Source organism: Zeus faber (assembly GCF_960531495.2).
Source record: "Zeus faber genome assembly, chromosome: 12".
Classification (NCBI taxonomy): domain Eukaryota; kingdom Metazoa; phylum Chordata; class Actinopteri; order Zeiformes; family Zeidae; genus Zeus; species Zeus faber.
Genome location: NC_137196.1, coordinates 23,127,034 through 23,146,373, shown reverse-complemented (window position 1 = coordinate 23,146,373; position 19,340 = coordinate 23,127,034). Strand labels below are relative to the sequence as shown.

The following is a 19,340-nucleotide window of genomic DNA, read 5'->3' as shown; positions in this document are numbered from 1 at the left end:
GGGCTCGTTGGGGGTGCAAGTCTTTTAATTGCTCTTCTTGTTTATCTTGTCATTCTTGTCCTTCCTTTTTCGTGTGAGTGTAGAATGAAATAACACTACCTCTCAGAACTGCCCTTGCCGTTTCCCAGAGTAAGTGCGGTGATATTTTTGGAGAGTCATTCAGTGTGCAGGTGAATTACTTTCAGTGGGCAGTGATTCTCTAAATAAAATAAAAGCTAAACAACTCAAACTAAGGACGAAAGCGAGAAACACAGTATTAACCGTTGTAAAAAATATTTAATTCTTTCATAAAAAATACATTTATTTATTCGGAAGCATGAACTTCTCTCGCACAAATCTGTCAACCCACAGGAACAGAAAGAAAGAAAAAAAAAAAAAAAAACATGAGGCGGAGACAGTTTGTACACAAGTTACCAAAAAGAAAATGTTCCGGGAAAGATAATACGTACCGAGGAAAACAAAAAGGGCGACTTGCATCGAACATAGAAAATATATTATAATATTAAAACACTTGGGGGACGGTGATTTGAACGAAATGCGGAAGGAGCTCAACAGAGTTTAACAATGTAAAAGCCTTAACACGACAACAGGGAAAAGAAGATTGTGGTTGATCGGGACACCACAAGGCTCACTTCAGTCCTTCTAATAGATCTACAGCAGCTTGCTATAACACATAAAAAGACACACACACACAGACACACACACAGACACACCCACACACACACACACACACACACACACACACACACACACACACACACACACACACACTAAAACACTTGAACATGCTGGGGAGAAGCAGCCCTGGGTATTGACCTGAATACTGACTCAGGACCAGCTTTACCAAAAGCCATTATCCTAAAGCCAACCATTAAAAACAGGGGAAACGACAAAACTGTCCCTATGTGAGTGTCTAGGGACAACCTCAGTCTTTTCCGACACTCAACACTCGAGTGACTTTAACTGCTGATGGCCACGCTTTTACTCTCCTACAGTGAATCAGTGGATTCCACAGTGACAGATGCACTGCGTTCACTGGATGGCGCCGACTGACGCACGGACTAAGAGGTCAACCGGTTCTGTAGCAGCCTCTCTTGCACAAAGGAAAAAGATTTGCTGAGGCAATGTTCCAAATCACAAGTGTCCGTCCGGCCCTGATGGTCGTTCCAGAGAGTTCTGTGTGTCTACCGCTGCCAAACGTTTTTTTTTTTTTAAGCAAATCAGATGTGAGGGTTCGCTTGACATGAAGCTCAAACTTGAGATTTGTGCCTAAATGGGTTCCGCTCGGGGCTTCCACATCTGTCGGGAGTTGATGAGTTATTTTGTTATTATAGCCTTGTGGTAACAAATCAGTGTCCTCTCCACTCAATCCTCAGCGTAGATTGGAGGGACTTTGGCACTTAAAGTTGTTGTTTGTTGTATTCCCCTGGAGACTCATAAAGATTATGTGAAGTGAATAGCTTGGCCAAATCAAAATTCCAGCTATTCTCTCTCCTAATGAGGCTAGTTATTTGAAATGCCATCTGTATCACTTGCAGTCAGGTCTTCAACATAGAGTGCTTTGGAGATAAACTCTGTGAGAGAGAGTGTGTGTGTGTGTGTGTGTGTGTGTGTGTGTGTGTGTGTGTGTGTGTGTGTGTGTGTGTGTGTGTGTGTGTGTGTGTGTGTGTGTGTGTGTGTGTGTGTGTTCTTGCGTGCGTGCGTGTGTGTGTCTGTGCATGCGTGTGGTATTGCTACACACCCTAGTAGATTAATAAGAAGCACCTTTTAAAGTCTTCCTCGCCACGTTAAAGGCCAAATGTGACACTGAGCATGTAAAAACAAGTCCCTGGCACCAGTTTAAATGACTGCCGGTGAAGGTGCTGACCACAATTGATGGCGGTCGTACTTCTGGGTGAGCGTTATCAGGCAGGAACGGTCCCCCAGGGTAAGGTTCGTTATCAGGTTCCAACTTGAAGCCGGAACACAAGCAGAAAATACCAAGTTGTTTTTTAAGCTGACGCAGGGCAGTCGGTGTGGAGGATCGGTGCTTAGACGGCTGGAAATACACAGAGGTGTCTCCAGAGACTTTAGGCGTCTTTAGCCTGAGTGGCCGCTTCCCTCCGACCATTTATTCAAGGAACGGTTGTCAATCAAAAGAGGGGGGGGGGGGGGGGGGACACGTTCAAATATTAAGAATAAAAATCAGAAAATGTGGCCTCGACCGGGGAAGGAAAGAAAAAACCCGTCTTCTTTGTTGACGGAAAAATAATTTCGAAACTTAAATATACATAGGTATTAACCAAACTTTAAATATTCCATTGTTTTTTACAATACTTGTAAGCCATAAATATTTAAAAGTTGACTCCTTTATAAATATTGTATGGTGCACATTATGTAAAAACAAAGACAAAAACGAAAAACGAAATCAGGTATACTCTTCCTATCTCGCCTGGTGGCTGAACTGAATAATACGACTTGAAAAAGCGTGTGTATTTGTGTGTGTATTAGAGGTATCATTCGTGGGCGGTGGAGAATCAAATGACCTTTCATGAATTAACACAGTGAGGTGGCTGCAGCAGACTGGAGATCTGCCAACCGTTGTCTGGAGGCAGAAATACACTTTTGAGTTTTTGAAATAAAAAAAATAAACTTGCACTCTGTGGTAATAATACTCATAATAACGTGTACGATACCGCGTACATCAGTTGGACTGTGGCAGTGGTCTTGCCATTAAGGGAATCTTGACATTGAGAGCCTCACGGCGTTCGGGAGGAACTGTCTCACTGGAGGAACGGTCTCACTGAATGGCCCAAAATATTTAAACATGCTGTCTTCCACTTCCTTTTGTTTTGTTTTTTTTGTTGTTTGTCTTTCAACCATAGTGCAACTCTATCTCCCACACTAGGACGCCGATAGGAACAGAACGTCTCATTTTCCCCGTCCCTACAGGTTCCACGCCGGGGGTTTTCGGAGGAACCGCCATGGTTTCTCCGTCGTTTTGCGCCAGGTCGTGGTCAAGTCAAAAATGCGCCTCGGTCGCCCGCACTCTGCCGCCCCCCCCCCCCCTCCGGTTCTTCTGACCCGGACGCGTTTTCCGTGTCCTCGTGACGGGTGGAGAACACCTTCGACTCGGAGACGTCACCGCCTGCAAATAAACACCACAGAGAATCCACTTTCAGCTTCACTCTAAATACAACTAATTATATCAGCATTTCTGAGGCAACTTTTAAAATTAGTTTAGTTTAGTGTGTGTGTGTGTGTGTGTGTGTGTGTGTGTGTGTGTGTGTGTGTGTGTGTGTGTGTGTGTTGGCGGGGTATTGTAATACTAATTCTACACACCCTGTATTGTAATTAGCTAAGAGAAATTATACGAGACTTAGCATTTGAGATGATCCTTAAATTACAGCTCAAAGCCAAGTTGTGAGGCACCGCACGGCATTACCACGCAGTGGAGTCTAAGGCTGTTTTCAGGCTCCCTTCGAAATTCCACAACTTCTCGCCAGGTTTTTGTTTTTTTTGGGGGGGGGGGGGGTTTGTGTGGTGGGGGGGGGGGACTTTTTTTAGGGCGGCATACAAAACAGAATTCAGCAGAGCTGTTTCAGAAGCATTTCAACATGAGATCAAATATTGATGGGATTATTGATTGGTCTTACGAGGCAGAGCTGCACAGCACGGCGTGCACGATGGCACAGAATCAAAACTGTTAATATCCCAATGTTAGAGATACCGAGCTCCAGCGAGATAAAAACATCAGCGCGGTGAAGCTTCATGAATTCCTGATGACCAGCTGTGAATCGCATTTGGAGAGGAACTTTCAAGACTGGTAAGCCGAGTTCACGGCGACAAGAGCTGTCACTTGTTCAGTGCACAAAAAATCATACAAACAAAAAACCTGAATCTGGAGATCGAGAAGGACGCCGGTGAACGTACGGGGGAAAACACACACACAAAGCCTGGCTCAAGGTTTTGGGGGAACACCTTGTCCTAAACATCGTACTTGTGCCTGTTGCTGGAGCCGTAGCTGTCCAGCAGCTGGGTGCTGGCCGTCTCCAGGTTCCACTCGCACGTCTCCAGCAGCTTCAGACACTCGGCCCGGCTCCGCAGCCCGAGACAGAACAGCTGCTCCACCTGGAGAGGATGGGATATCCAAGAGCTCATTATCGATGATATTAAAGGACGGTATTTTTTTCAGCTGAGTTTTCGGGTTACTCCCCCCCCGCGCCCCCCGCAGCCGGGAGCCGAGCCGAACGATATCGGAATCTGGCGGCGGAACGCAGCGGAGGTCGCCTCTGACGGACTTTATTCCCCAGAGGCTCGCAGGAGGCGTCGGGAGCCCCCTCTGACATCACAGGCTCCGTGACACCTTTCCACATAGTCAGACAACGACGACGCCCATTTGTGACGCAAGAAGACGGAAACCATAACCTTTTGACTCCCTTTTGTTGTCTCGGCCGAGATTGAACCAACTGACCCCCCTCTCTCTCTCTCTCTCTCTCTCTCTCTCTCTCCACCCGGAACCCAAATGATTTTGTTTGATCCAAGCCCCCATGGAGAACCTTGTCTGCTCGGCCAGGTCCTAAAATGAAAGGCCCACCTGGAATCATTTGCATCTAAAACCTTTCCTTTGGGTTAAGCCTAAGTCAGAAAGTAATATGAACCAACGTCAAATTTGTCAGTAATTGAAGCGACATTAGTTCTGCAAATATATAAAAAAAATATATAAAAATAATAATTTATCGTTTTCATTTTTTCATGTTCACCATTATTTAGTAGATTAGCATGATAAAATAAATCAATTTATTGAAAATAAGTTTGTCTGTTTGTATTCCATAAATGTTGAATCCAGTCGTCCATGTTTCAAAAATAACTCCTTAATCCTTCTTGGACTGATTTATTACACTTAATGGTTGATTTATTCAAATTAAACCCGTTGGTTTCTCCCAACTAAATCAACATGGTAGAGGTGCCCTGATGGGACAATTATTTTTGATTATTTGATTATTTATTATTATACCTGATTACAGGTACTCCTCACTTAACCACCAACCTGTTTAACGACTGTTCGGACTTACAACCAGCTCTCTGATCAGTCTGTATTGTACGCTGTGTACAATATCATTACGTCTCAGTGTCAAGCATCTTATCGCGCATGACCCTTTATATACTATATACACTGTATACACTATATATACTATATACCCTATATACCCTATACTACAGTTCCCTCAGTCTGTCAGTATTCACTAGCGTTCACAATCGCCACGCCCCCTTACCGTGAAATAACACTATATACACTATATAGACTATATACACTATATAAACTATATAAACACTACATATATATAGTGTATACAGTCTGTCAGTATTCACTACACAAGCGTCCGCAATTGCCAGGCCCCCTTACCATGAAATAACAGTATATACACTATATACACTATATATACACAATATACATCTCATCACCGTTCTCAGTCTCAGTTCAGTATTCACTACACTAGCGTTCACTAGTCGCTTAACGGCCTGGTCCTAGGAACGGAACTCGGTCATTAAGTGAGGAGTACCTGTATTAATAATTGATTATTAATTATTAAAGCAGAGATGTTATCAACAATCTGAATCGAGAGAATAGGTCCAGACGACTGCTGCGGCAGCGGAGCAACCGAGATCACCCCATCGGCTTATGTTAAAACAAAACAAAACAAAAAAAACAACAACCTGGAAACAGGAAGGAAAGTCTGCAATTCAACACCCGAATCGAACAAAAAAATTAAAAAAAATTGGGATTGAGCCGACGTGCGTGAGGAGAGAGGGTGCTTAGAAAACAGGTAAAGAATTGTTTCTCCACTGCAGTCGTACGCAGTGTGGTCCAGACAAGAGCCTCTCTGCCTGACACAGAGCCTCAGCATTGTTTCACCAGACGTTTTGACATACTCCAACAAAATACCTAAAGAGGACTTTGACGGCTCTGCGTAGCTGAAGTTTCTTTGAAAACAAGTGACAGGCAATTATAGCTCCCCCCAAAAATAAGCGAGCTGCACCATACCACGGCAATGTGACAGTAATTATCCACTGTATGGTGCCGCCGAAGCCCCGGGTTTCCATTTAATAATACTTGTGCTGAGATGGTGCGACATAATCGCGCCGTTTCTTTGGGCACTCATTTTGACGGAGGGAAATAATAACATTTTCTTCCCGCCTCATTGTACCTGGAGCCAGCTCAAAAAGCAGACACACTATTCTTTCACTTTGATTTTCACTTCAAGGAGAGCGTTTTCAGCTGTTTTACAGTTATTTGTCTGTTTAACGCTCAGGGAGCCACACCACGTGTCAATGACTGGAGTTTGTATTCTTTTTGAAACAAGTCCTAACTTTTATTGCATCAGTTAAAAGTACAGACGGTTAAGTAAAGACTTCAAAAGCGAAAATCCAAAATGCGCATAGAAGCTGTTTTCTTACATACTGTAAACATAAAACGAGTAACATTTCTTGAATATATGGCAAGTTTGACATCTCTCATCGTCTCACGTTATGTCACTTAATTGACTGATTTCCAATCGAATTTCACACAATACTGGTGGCCTCACCTTGAGGTAATGCACAGCTTTCTGTACATTCCAGTTGTGGTTCTGCAGCGCTGCTTGGCATTCTTCTATCGTCCCGCCGTGAACCGCCTCCTGCACCTGAATCACAAATCACAAATGGCCAAGATGTGTCACTGCAAACAGTACCATATACGCGGATCACCCACAACATTACAACCAACACTAATAACCACTAATTAGGATTGCCGCGGTTATCGGTGTTACATGGTGTTCGAGCATTCACAGGTTACATTACTTTCCCACTGCCCCCGCCGTCGTTTTGCTTTTCTTTTCTTCTTTTCTATAGAAATAAAACCCATTTAGTTTGTTTTCACGTATCAGTGCCGACTTTAATCAAAAACTCAATAAAATCGTATTTGTAAAACACTAAGCGTGTTATCAATACTTAGTTGGACGTCACAAAAGTGAAAGTATCTTGCTTGTGTGCGCACAGTCTGCGTATCACGGGAGGAGAGGAGAGAAGGCTATAAGAGACCTTAGATCAGGTACGGATCGGGACCTGTCTCCCTCCATCCCTAATTAGTGCCCATGTATAACGGGGACAAACCTGCCACTCCCTGGTCTAGTTTTGATGCTCACGTGCCAATTGTAGGTGCTTTCAGAGGTGGACAGGGGATCAGCATTGGCACTCTGACCGGTCCCATACGCAGCAAGCTGTGATGCACTGTGTGTTCTGACACCTTTCTATCAGAGCAGCATTAACTTTTTCACCGGTTTGTGCTACAGTAGCTCTTCTGTGGGATCGGACCAGACCTCCTGTCACATCACATACAAAAATATATTTTGTGCCACACACAAATCAGATAAAATGTACACTGCCCCATTTTCCTTGTAAAACCGGACGGCTTTGGGCAAAGGGCTGTAATTTATGTGATGGACCATAAGGTCTATTGCCCAACTTTAAGTAATCTGTGTTCTTCGAGGTACAACTTATTTTGACTTTGTGATTTTGTTTAAGAACCTGTACTTTAATGGAATTTTTTTTTTCAACACAATAGCTGTTTTAAGTTACAGTTCCTTATTAAACTTTTCACAGAGCTGTGGTAATTGATTGGCTTTCCATAGAGCCATTCTTGCCTTTCTTTTGTTGTTTTGCATCAATTGTAATTTGCTTGTTTTATTGAATTCCATTTGACTGAGAAGGGAATCAATTCACCGATAAAGAACAACTGTGCTGTTCTGTGTATGTATCAAACACATCACACCCTAACCCTCATCACATTCACATGTGCACACACACACACACACACACACACACACACACACACACCTTACTGCTGAAAAATTACCTTGTGTTGCCCCCTTCTGTTCAAAACAAGAGACTCAAATATAGTAAATAAATTCTCTGACCTTGTTATGTCTCTGACATAAATGTTTTTTTTCTATTAAAACAAATTTAAATCCCAGCAAATGGAAGACAAATAAGACATGACTTAATTATGCAAAGCATTCTGCTTGTTAGCAACAACACTTAACTCTTCCTCTGGGGGAAGAAAAATAATTAGACTAAAATCTTAAGCAAGACATTAAGCCTATTCCACGCCAACTAGCCATGTACGGCAATCAGCCACGATCTTTATTCTTGTCCCAGAGGACGATCCTACAAGTATACAAAGTGAAGCACAACATTTTACTCATATTAGCTTGGGACACGTACATTCCCAGACAAATGTTACCACAAGCAACACTCCACCAGACCAGGGTCTGCGGGGAGGATGGGGATGGCTGGGGAGAGAACGGATGGGCCCCCTGCCGGCTGCGTTCTGGTCCTGGCGGCTTGCGCCAGGGGGTTGCTGGCCTGCTCCGACCCGGCAGAGCTGCGGGGAGAGCTGCCGGGTGCTTTCCTGGGGCCCCTTGGGGGCTGCTCCGCGTCCTGGGTGTGGGTGTGGGTTGGGGTGCAGGGGGTGGCTCTCGGCCTTGCTCCCCCTGCGTGGCTTCTCTGCGGCGGGTTCCCCGGGTGGTGGAGGGCCCATATATCTGGCTGTCCGCGGGCGTCAGCGGGAGCGGGGGTTGTCATCCAGGTGTCCTGCGCCGACCCCACTCGGCTTCATGGGTGGGCCCTAGGGGTTTGTGGCCGGGTGAGCCATCTGGCCGGTTGTGGTATGGCAGGCCTCGTCTTTATGCGGGATGTTGGTGGGCTTGGAGGCCCCCGCCAGCCGACCGGATCTGGTAGGGTGTCAGTCTGTCGGCGTGGGGCCCAGCTCTGGGCCTGTGTTGTGCACTTGAGCACCGGGTCCTGCGCCGCATCTCGTGCCTGCACACGGGGGTTGTATGTGTGCGCTTTGGGGGGATGCGGGGTTTCCTCGCGCTCTCTGGCTCGGGTTTATGCTCCACGGGCTCCTGGCTTCTCTGGGGGCTTTTTCTTTGGCTGCAGGGCGGGGTGCTCGGGGCTTTCCTGCGGCCGTGAAGCGTCTATACGGCTTTGGGGCCTTTTCTGCTGCTCGTAGGAGCTGCGATATCATTCCGACCTCATATGCAAGAACTAATTGGGACAAGCCCCATGCACTCACCGGTGCACACACGCACGCACGCACGCACACACGCACACACGCACACCCAACACCCTCCTAATTACATCCCTCTTCTTTCCTTCCTCATAACTAACCATAACCATAAGTATCACAGGAAGAGGCCACGTACGGAATTTCTCTTCCAGTTTTCCTGGACTGATGTTTCGATGTTTATGTTTTTCCATGTACATGTTGTTTTGTTTATTTGGTGGTTGTGTGTAACAAAAAGCTGTGCTCTTGTCATCCCACAGGTCGTCCACAGGACAGAGTTATTGCAGCAGATCTTGATGATTAATATAGAGTTGCATTGCAGATTGAGAAGTTGAACTTCACTTGCAGACTAACTATGTCCTAGATGCAATGGAACAAATACTCTGTGTTGTATTCCCAGCATGCTGACAGCACAGGTTACGAAAAAAAATAATAATAATAAAACCAAAAAACAAAGTGAAGCACAGCTTGTCCACATACATTATATGAATTATGCGAATGTTTACCTACCATATTCACCCTGTCGGCGGTGTTCCCTTCTCCCTCTGTCTTGAGGCCGAAGCTCGGTGCCTGGATTCCTTCTGAACAAACCCTGGGCAGACTGAGTGACATCCTCAGCCCGGGCCGCGTCTCCCCGAGACTGTTGTTATTGTTAGAGGAGAAGTTGGTCTTGAGGTCTCCATGGCCGTGGCCCTGCATGGTCTGGCTGTTGACAACCAGGGGTCTGACGGTCGCCGTGTTGCTCTGTCGCACCGGCATCTCCTCTCCGCTGCAGGCGGGCGAGCTCTCCGCCTCCCGGAAGAAGCGGTCGTAGCGGTCGAGGTACGGAGGCCTCTCGGGCAGGAGGTAATAGTGGGTGCTGCTGACTTTACGCCCGTCACGGACGATGGGGAGGATGCAGGGGCCCTTGGGGGCCGGGTCCTTGCCGTAGGCCTGGGCTTGGATCACTTTCGGCGCAGCGTATTTCGGGTCCGAGGCGAAGCTGTGCGTCGTGGCCATGAGTTTGCCCGGCGAGGAGGAGAGGTAGGAGCCGTAGGTGTGTGTGGAGGACTGGCAGGGCGTGAGGGGGGCCGACTGGGAGCTGGGGCTGACAGAGTAGCCTCTGTGTTGAGGAGAGCCCAGGACCAAGCCCATAGGGCTGGGCGTCCTGGAGCCCAGCTGGGACAAAGGATCCCTGGGGGGGATCTCAGGTGGTCTGTCCTGGTCTGGGCTTAAAGCGTCTTCTGTGGTGCTGGAGTGTTCCGCCGACCAGCGAGTGGGGACGTAGTCGCCCCTTTTAAGGGGTCGAGGCGGGATAGGAACGCGGGGGGGGATCTGGGGTTTGTCGTCCGTGAACGAGAGCACGATTTGCCGGTAAACCTCCATGGAATGGGGAGACGAAGCCAAACTTTGGGATGGTGAGGTGGACTGGGACACAACTCCGGTGGGAACGTTCAGCCTTCTCATGCACTCCTGCTGGAGCTCTTGGAAGATCTCAGCTGACTGGGAGAAGGAGGTGGAAGGCCCCTGGTGGTTGCTGCTGTGGAGAAAGAGATTGTCCTCCAGACCGAGTCTGTCTGGAGCCTTGGAGGCCGGGGTCTCACCCTCAAGAGCCTTGATTGGATTTTGAAAGTCACTCTGCTTTTCCTGCTGCTGCTGCTCCGACGTGTTGATGGAACTCACCTAATTCGGAGAGAGAAAATTCAAAAACTTGAATAGCACTGAAGCACCCACATTGTCACATATTGCACATTTCGACATTTTCATTACAACTTCAATACAGCGACTACGAGACTGAATTGGGCGATAGCGGAGCAGCAGATAAAGTTTTCCATTTCCTTCCCCTGGAAACATATTGAAAAACAGGCATACAAAATTGTGGCATGATGAAATCTTTTTTTTTTTTTTTTTTTTTTTTTTTATATCACCTCCTACCATACCTCCATATCATCTTCATCCTGTGCCACATCGTCGTAGGCTGGCGGCGGGGGTAGTGGCCGGGCGTCCCAATCCACCACAGGCGTTGGGTGGAGGGGGCGGGGCAGGGACCGAGATGGGCTCTGAGGGGGGGTCCGGTCCAGGATGTTGTCCGCTTCCAACGCCAGCTTAGCCAACGTGGGGATCTGGATTTCCACCATAGGGGAAGGAGAGGACGTGGGAGGTAAAAACTCCTCGCCAAAGTCTATCAGTGACACCTCGCTGTTCAAGGCGAGGCCTGAGCTCAAGGCCCGCCCGCCTCCCGTTTGTTTGGAGGCGGAGACCCAAGCGGCGGGTTTCAATTTGAGCCCCATGACGGTACCCGTCTTCCTGAACGATAACCTCTTGAGTCCCCCGGACGTATCCTCGTCCTCAGTTACGGGATCGTAGGAAGGTTCTGTGGACATAAAGACACAATATCAAGTTTAATGAAGTAAAAAATGTTTAGTGATTTAACAGAGAATTTCTTCTGTGTATTTTGTTACTCAATATTGGAATAACACGAGGGAGAAATTTTACATGATAAATTCTGATTCCGCCGATAGTGAAGAATTATTAGAAGTATTACAGCTTCTCCTTCGGGTTGAATAGGTCATCCCGTGCAAAATACATAAAATATTCGCTCCTCTCCCAATTCCACAACAGCGTGGGTTTGGGGAGGGGCGGGCGATGTGTTTGAAAAATAAAATCTATGTAACAAGGAAAGGATGCCCAGAATCCTAGGAGGAGCTGAGGTACGGGCTGGCTTCTGTCAACACAATTTAGGAAGGACGATCGGCAAAGATACTGTATTGACAAACTCTCACTGTAGGAGACAGTATTTCAATGTTGTTTTACAAAGCACACGATGTTTCATTCTATCTTCCATCACAAATCATAGCCAAATTTTGAAGGACATCTTTTAACCTTTTAGCCTTATTTTAGATCATTGGGAGTCCACCAGAGTGATTGGCACAATAATCTTTAAATACGATATATTATTGAGAGAATAGACGCAATGTGTGGTCCAGTGGGGCAATTGCGACCACATTAGTTGGCGACTATGATTGCCCCAATTGTCCATTGTCACTCCCAACGATCAAAAAACAAGACATAGGTTAAAAAACGCCAGGATTTTCCTTTAAGATATGAAACAATTCACAAATAAGATACATGCAACAATCCTTAAAAAAAATAATTCTCTGAGTAGCACTTTCAATCTCCTAATACACAGCAAAGCTTTGCCTTAGAGGGAGGAAAGGGAAGAGAGAAAGGGGGGTGAAAAAAAAAATCACTTTGCATGTCAGTGAGCACAGAAGAAACATGGAGAGTGAACACGCAGGGGCGATGACGGAGGGGTGGAAGGAGAGGTGGCATGTTACCTTGGAGGAGTGGAGCTAGGAGAGAACAGAGATGGCAGGAGCAATGGGAGAGGAGCTGCTGAGAGAGACCACACTTACTCTTGAGGAACAGCACCGGCTGAGGCGGGCGGATGGGGGACTCCTCTGCACGCAAAACAGAGCCCCACCCGAAACACAAAAAACATGGCCGCCAGGAGGCCCAGCGAAAGAAGCAGAGAGAGAGAGAGAGAGAGAAACAGAAAGAAAAGACCATGGGAGGGCAGAAAGTTGAGGTAGGGGGACAAAAGGAAAGAAGCAGAAGTGAGATAGCATCCCTCATAAAGCTTAGCAAGGGGAGAGAAAGTGAAACAACACAATTCTGGAACACTTTCTTCTTCCATTCATATCGGCACTGCCCGAGACGAGAGATGTGAAAACTCAGCTAAAAGCTCCTTGGGGATCTAACATACATGGGAGCTGCACTGTGCAAAGGCCTACTTGGATTTCCGTACTGTGTTACTCGGGTTAGGAGCTACTGCCTCTGGTGGGATGCAACACTATAGTGCAAAACCCCCACAGGGGGGCGCCAGACATCACAGGTGGGTTGCTCGGCCTTGGCATAATTTGAGGCACAAGTTTCTTAATAGTCACAGATTGGTTAGAAAAGCACATGAGTGTGGCTTCAAATATAAATAATAGCTGAATCAATTACTAGGTGTTATAATGTACTGTCCGCCATAAAAACACTGCAATGCCGTAAGATTTGTATCAGAGAGATTTTTTGCATGTTTTGACGTAGGGGGTCTCTGAGGGACAACAGGCAGAAGTGGTATATCTTAGTGTATAAAATGACTAGAGGACATTGGAAGGTCTGAATGATCAGATCTACTACTCACTTTTAGCTCGACCCGGTAGCTGGGTGGGCCGAGTGGCATTGGGATCCACACCCAGAACATCAGGAGGATCCATAGGATTACCTAGATACAAACTATGAGAGCGATAGAGGGATGAAAGAGAGAGAGAGAGAGAGAGAGAGAGAGAGAGAGATGGAGTCAAAGACATACATATACAGTGTACTGAATATAACTTATAACATAGTGATTAATAGACAAAGACTAATAATAATTTTAAAGAAAGACTAAAATGATATGCTACTGTCCTCTATGGGTCACTACCTGACATTACGTTTTAGAGACAACCGTTTCAAGGTGATCGCCATATGTTAAAAAAACAAAGTTATATAACATAGATAGTTGTTATGTAGTTAGAATGGACAATATGTGTTTTTAGGCCTTTAAATGTAATTAGTAGCAGTTAGTGACTTTACAATTTCTTTACAATAGATTTTCAAAGTTGAATCTTCAACGGTTGATTTAGTGAGTTCAGTGGACGGAGGATGCTCCTTACTCGTCGATCCTGTCCGGGAAGCCCCAGCAGCGGTGCGGGTCAGTGTCTCCGTGGCCTGTGTGGATGAAGCTGTTCTTGAGCGGTCGGCTGATGTCGTGGGCGGACAGACCAGCCACCGATGTCACCACATTCCTGGGGAACTGACCCACTATCAGGGTGCGCTTGTTCTGACCGCGCCACCAGTAGTTCTCCGCCCTGGTGAGATGCAGACGTACGAAAAAGATTCAAACCAGGGCATCCACGATAAAAGGTTGTTGAAATAAAAAAATAACTTGATAATTTTTTGTTTTTGTTTACTTTCTTGTATTAAAAGCTGCTGAGGTGACCCACCTGCCCTCAATGATGGTGATGACATCATTGACCTGAATTAGAAGTTTGTCTGGCTCATCAAAGTCCTGGAGGGCACACATGTCTGTGGGCATGCTCTGCAAAACAAACACACAAACACACAAATAAGGCTTTTTCTTATATAACGGACATAGTAAGGAAGAAAAATATGTTGATATTGGTTGCAGTGGAACATATCAAAGCTATCATTTCATCTTGTCCATTTTTTACATGTTCTCTTAAGCTGTACTGCAGTTCCAATTAGATCCACTGGGTGGGGCTGTCAATTCAATTATGAGAAGACGAACGATAAAGGACTGTTTCATAGTTTTAATAGAGGTGTAAAGAGATTGAATCCAAGTGATTCCTTACTTTACTCCAGGTTGAAATAAAAATGTCTATTCTTGAACCAGTTATCTTGAACCAGAACCAAAAGGCCAAAACAGTAGTGTCGTGTAGTAGTGCACTGTGGTGTTCTGAGATGGAGTATTATAAAATGGAATAATCTCATCTAAACGAAGAAAAAGATAAATCAATAAATTTGTGATAAATACATAAACACATACGTCAATGATGACATAAATAAATTAAGTAATACATGAAGGAATAAATAAATAAATAAATAAATAAATAAATAAATAAATACATACATAAATAAATAAATGAATAAATGGATGAATGAATGAATAAATAAACAAACAAACAAAGTAATAAATGGATAAATAAACAACTCTTTCCCCCCCCCCCCCCTCAAAGTTTTAGAATTGTAAACACTACCGTACCTCAAGCAGGAACTCTCGGAGGGCAACAAACGTGGGTCTGTCGTCTGGTTTCTGGGCCCAGCACTGCTGCATGACATTGTAGACGTCCTGGGGACAGTCCTCCGGCTTGGGAAGACGCTCACCTTCCTTGTCGACTTTATGCAGGATCTGCAGAGAGAGCGACACAGCATTAACATGGCTGTGATGGTGTATATGCCTTAGTTGAGTGACTGACTGTGTGTGTGTGTGTGTGGGTGTGTGTGTGTGCTTGTGTGTGCGTGAGTGTGCGTGTGTGTGCGTGCGTGTCTTTTACCTGACTGCCATTAAGGCCCAGCCAGGGCTCCTGGCCGTGCGTGAACATCTCCCAGAGCGTGACCCCAAACATCCATGTGTCCGTGGCATGTGAGAAGGTTCTGGTCTTCAGACTCTCTGGAGCGCACCTGGAAGTGAAGAGGAAAGCTGATAAACCTCAAAAATACTAGTTTCGGTTCTGATGTCAAACAAAACGGTCAGACAATGAACTAACCACGTCTTTGGGGGGAATTGTCTCATTGAATTGAATGGGTGAAAGCCTTTGAGGTAAAGCCTCCGCTAGTTAAACCGCATGCATCTGAAGCTCCCCTGGGCTTGGCTCTGAGCTTTGTTTAGTGTCTCCCTCTTGGTTCTTAGCCTCTCACCGTTCATCACACACCAACCCACCATGCGAAGGGGACTTTGCGATGCTCCTGCATGACGTAGTGCTCGTGGTTGTTGGGCAGAGCCCTCATCAGGCCAAAATCTCCGATCTTCACTCTGTGAGCCGACGCCAAGAGAATGTTCCTGGTAGGGATTGAGAAAAAAAGAAAAGACTAGTTTTTAGGTTTTAGTATCAGTTTTCTTGACATTTTCAAAACCCAAAGTTGCATTCTTCTCTGTTTGGTAGGAGTTTGAGGTTAAATTGTCTGTCCGTCTGTCTGTCTATCTTGTTGTAAGGAAAGTTAATGTGTAGCCAGGTAAAAGACAATACTAACAGGACAACATATATGTATAAACATAAAGCACAGACAATACATGAATAAAACAATAACAAATAAACACATGCACGTACATTCCCAACTTCACCATAAAACACAAAGTTAAGGTGAAGTTGATGTGTGTGGCATTTGGGGATTTCCAGTAATTAACATCGTAATCTGCGAAATTGTAGCAGTAGCGACTAGCGAGCAAGATCACTAGCAAAGGTAAAGGTGTATCTCGTGTCCATCCAAAAGCATAGAAAACACATTATTTATTGTATTTCTCATTTCTAATCTTCTATTGGCTATTTAGACATTTCAATTCATTTTTATTTGATTTCTGTTTTGCTTGTGTCATAATGGCCTTTTGTCATATCTGTTGTAAGGCACTTATCAGCTCACTTTGAAATATATATATATATATATATATATATATATATATATAATAAGCTATATCATGCTTATTATAAAGTTATTATTATTTACATAGAGTGTATAGGACCTTGGTAAACGCTGATGCTAGCATTGCCGCCGTGGGAGGCTTGAAGAGCCGTGCCTCCATCTGTAAAATAAGTTGAGCTCCTCACCTGGCCGCCAGGTCCCTGTGGATGAACCTCCTCTGCTCCAGGTAGGCCATGCCGCAGGCCACCTGCACGGCGTACTGGCACAGCGTGTGGACCAGCACCGGGCCCTGAGGACGCACACAGCGCAGGCGCTCCAGCAGCGAACCCAGAGGAGCCAGCTCAGTCACCTGGAGGGAGAGGGAGATAATAGGAAGGGAAATGAGATTAGATGGAATGAGATGAGGACAAGGAAGGACAGGACAAAAGGAGAAAATAGAGGGATGGAAAGAGAGAGAGGAAGAGGGGAGCAAGAGAGTCTAACCAAGGTTGAATGACATCACGGCTTCTACAGTAAACGGTGTGGCCCACACACTTTAAAATACACACATACGAAAGGAGCACAAGTTAACTGGAATAACATCATAAAAGGAGTAGAGATGCTGCGTCTTATTCTAATCCCATGTCTGCTTGCATCCCTCCCTCCTTCACTCAGTCACTCGCTTACTCAGTCACTCTCCCAATGACGTGTTTCTTGCTTCCTCCATCACCTACGCTAAAGTCCTTAAAGATGTCCGCCCTGATTTCATAAGTGCAGGATATGAGGTTAGTGAGTGTTTATACTGTGTGTGTGTGTGTGTGTGTGTGTGTGTGTGTGTGTGTGTGTGTTTGTGTGCGTCCATCCACTACCATCTTCATAGGGTGTGTGAGCACCACGCCGTAGAGACGGATCAAGTTCTGGTGGTCCAGGGAGTGCATGGCGTTGACCTCGCAGATGAAGTCGTCCAGAGCGTCGGGCTGACTCAGCACGTCCGTCTTCAGACACTTCACAGCCACGTTAAGCTGATAAAATAAAACCGGAGAGAAGCGACATCGAAAGGGCGCGTGAAAGTCCAAAACTGTCCGAAATGTGTAAAAGGGTGCATAATAGCGCGGAGGCCAAACCCCGGCACCCCCTCCCTCACCACTTTGCCGGGGGGCGTGAGCCACTCCCCTCTCTTGACCACGCCAAAGGAGCCGTCTCCCAGCTTCTCAAAGAGCGCCAGGTCCTTGTCGGAGATGAGGCAGGTCAGCGCCTGCTGCGGCGGCTGCTGCTGCTGCTGCTGCTGGCCCAGGCCGCAGAGCAGACCCCCGCCGGGCTGGGAGGCCAGGACCCCCTCCCCCAGGCCCAGAGTCGGGGGCGGGGACAGCTTCCGGAAAGAGGAGACGGGCTGACCCTGCTGGGCGAAGTCTCCTCCGTCGGGCCGCTTGCCGCTGAAGACCTACAGGAAAGGGCAGAAAGATTAAACAAAAAAATAAAAATAAAGCAAAACAAAAAAACACGTATCAAATCCTTTCACAAGAAATTATCTTCTCCTACCCCTCTTCTATATACTCTGCTTTTAATTAAGCTTTCTTATACATAGCTTTTAGATTATAGTGTAAAAATAGACATATACATTATGGAAAACTGTATGAAAAAACAGAGAACAGAGGGTTTTTAGTCTTTTTTTTTGGGGGGGGGGGGGTGTTTCAGATTGATAGGCTTGTTTTAGTGTTTTCGTTAGGTGGGATTACTGAGAGGTACGGGATAGGTGTGCGCATTTAATTCCCGCATGCAGTCTTCCTCTGTTGATTCGTAAATCTCCTCTCACCCTATAGGCCCACACCGATATACCCGTTAATCTCCTCCCTGCGTCAAAATAAACACATAGCCTGGACAAAATTAATGGAGTCTCGCAAGGAGAGAAAACCTGGCGACGGTCCACGCAGGGATACGCACAACTGCAAGCACAGGCACACTTATCCGGTGGGGGGAGAAAGAAAAAAAAAATGTTTTTTTAAATCACTTCAGGAAATTCCATTACCTCTATGGAGGGGCAGAGGAGATGTGTGCATGGGGGAGAGAGAGAGAGAGAGAGAGAGAGAGAGAGAGAGACCCTGCCTCTCTGCCTAAGCGCTGACAACACGGCAGGAATTACCGGGGCCGTTTCGGAAGCGCCCATTAGAAAGCACTATTAGATTAGGCTGCCTGACCTGTTTGTGAATGGGAGTGTGTGTTCGTGTGCATTGGGGAGTCTGGGAGTGCGTGCCTGCCTGTGTGCGGGCTCAAAGGAATGCCATTCACCTCGACGTGAACCCGACGGAAATGTATGACCGGCTGCGCCATTGAAGGGAAAGCTTTGTTTGAAAGCCTCAGATGAAAGATAAGTGTTAGCGCATGCACTAAATGGGAGGTGCACGGACCAATATGGCCGTCTCACATCTGAGGCGGCGATCGTCGAGGACCTCTCCCCCCCCGTCCGGGTGCTGCCTTCAGGGAGGCGGGTCCCTAGGGAGGGGGGGCGCGGCATCTCCCCCGCCCAAGCCGTACTCATATGAGACGAGATACCACCTGGGATTTTTGTTTTTCGTAATGTCGTGAAATAGTTCAACGTTGTCTTTAAGGCTGCATTACAGTAAAGCAATGAAACTTCCTAGCCTGTTCTTGATATTCTAATCAATGCTTCCACCTGCTTGGTCATAAATTCCACATGACTGTCATGTCCTCTGTATGCATGTTGTGTTATATGTTATGAGAGCTGCTGCAGCCATACTGAGAAAAAAAACAACAACAACAAAAAAAAAAAACTCTTGGGTGATATGTTGGACCACAAAACATTTAATTTTCTGCCGTTTTTTTCCCCCCACAACAGTGATGGTCGATGAATGAATGATTCAGAGGTAATGTAACTTGTGAGTCAGCGCCGGGCCCATGCGTAAGGTTCCAGCAGTAAGAGCGGGTGCTGGCAGTCGAGTGGCGGCGTTGTGGGATCCGCAGCGCCAAATATCCTCCGCTGGACAGATATAAACAGTAGCTAGCGGTGTGCGGTTTCACGCTAACATCGGACCAGACATGACATAATGCTGTAGAGCTTTTTTTTTTTTTTTAAACATGGTACGTGTCTCTG

The 19,340-nt window shown here is 46.1% G+C and overlaps 1 protein-coding gene across 3 annotated transcripts in view; it reads right to left on the bottom strand.

The window, feature by feature from the left end:
- Positions 1-256: 256 nt before the first annotated feature.
- tnk2b (tyrosine kinase, non-receptor, 2b) overlaps positions 257-19,340 on the bottom strand; it is a 47,536-nt gene continuing 28,452 nt past the window's right edge. For 2 of the 3 annotated variants that reach the window (XM_080010903.1, XM_080010902.1), the window contains exons 4-18: positions 17,376-17,672; positions 17,101-17,253; positions 16,438-16,601; positions 15,555-15,674; positions 15,169-15,295; positions 14,877-15,023; positions 14,098-14,192; positions 13,768-13,962; positions 13,257-13,348; positions 12,403-12,525; positions 11,005-11,438; positions 9,596-10,747; positions 6,567-6,662; positions 3,980-4,110; positions 257-3,127 (exon numbers count right to left, since the gene is read on the bottom strand). In XM_080010903.1, coding sequence (XP_079867029.1) covers positions 3,121-3,127; positions 3,980-4,110; positions 6,567-6,662; positions 9,596-10,747; positions 11,005-11,438; positions 12,403-12,525; positions 13,257-13,348; positions 13,768-13,962; positions 14,098-14,192; positions 14,877-15,023; positions 15,169-15,295; positions 15,555-15,674; positions 16,438-16,601; positions 17,101-17,253; positions 17,376-17,672 — 3,333 coding nt within the window. In that variant the 3' untranslated portion in view covers positions 257-3,120. The remainder of the gene's footprint in view (positions 3,128-3,979; positions 4,111-6,566; positions 6,663-9,595; positions 10,748-11,004; positions 11,439-12,402; positions 12,526-13,256; positions 13,349-13,767; positions 13,963-14,097; positions 14,193-14,876; positions 15,024-15,168; positions 15,296-15,554; positions 15,675-16,437; positions 16,602-17,100; positions 17,254-17,375; positions 17,673-19,340) is intronic. The other variant, XM_080010904.1, reaches the window with a different exon arrangement.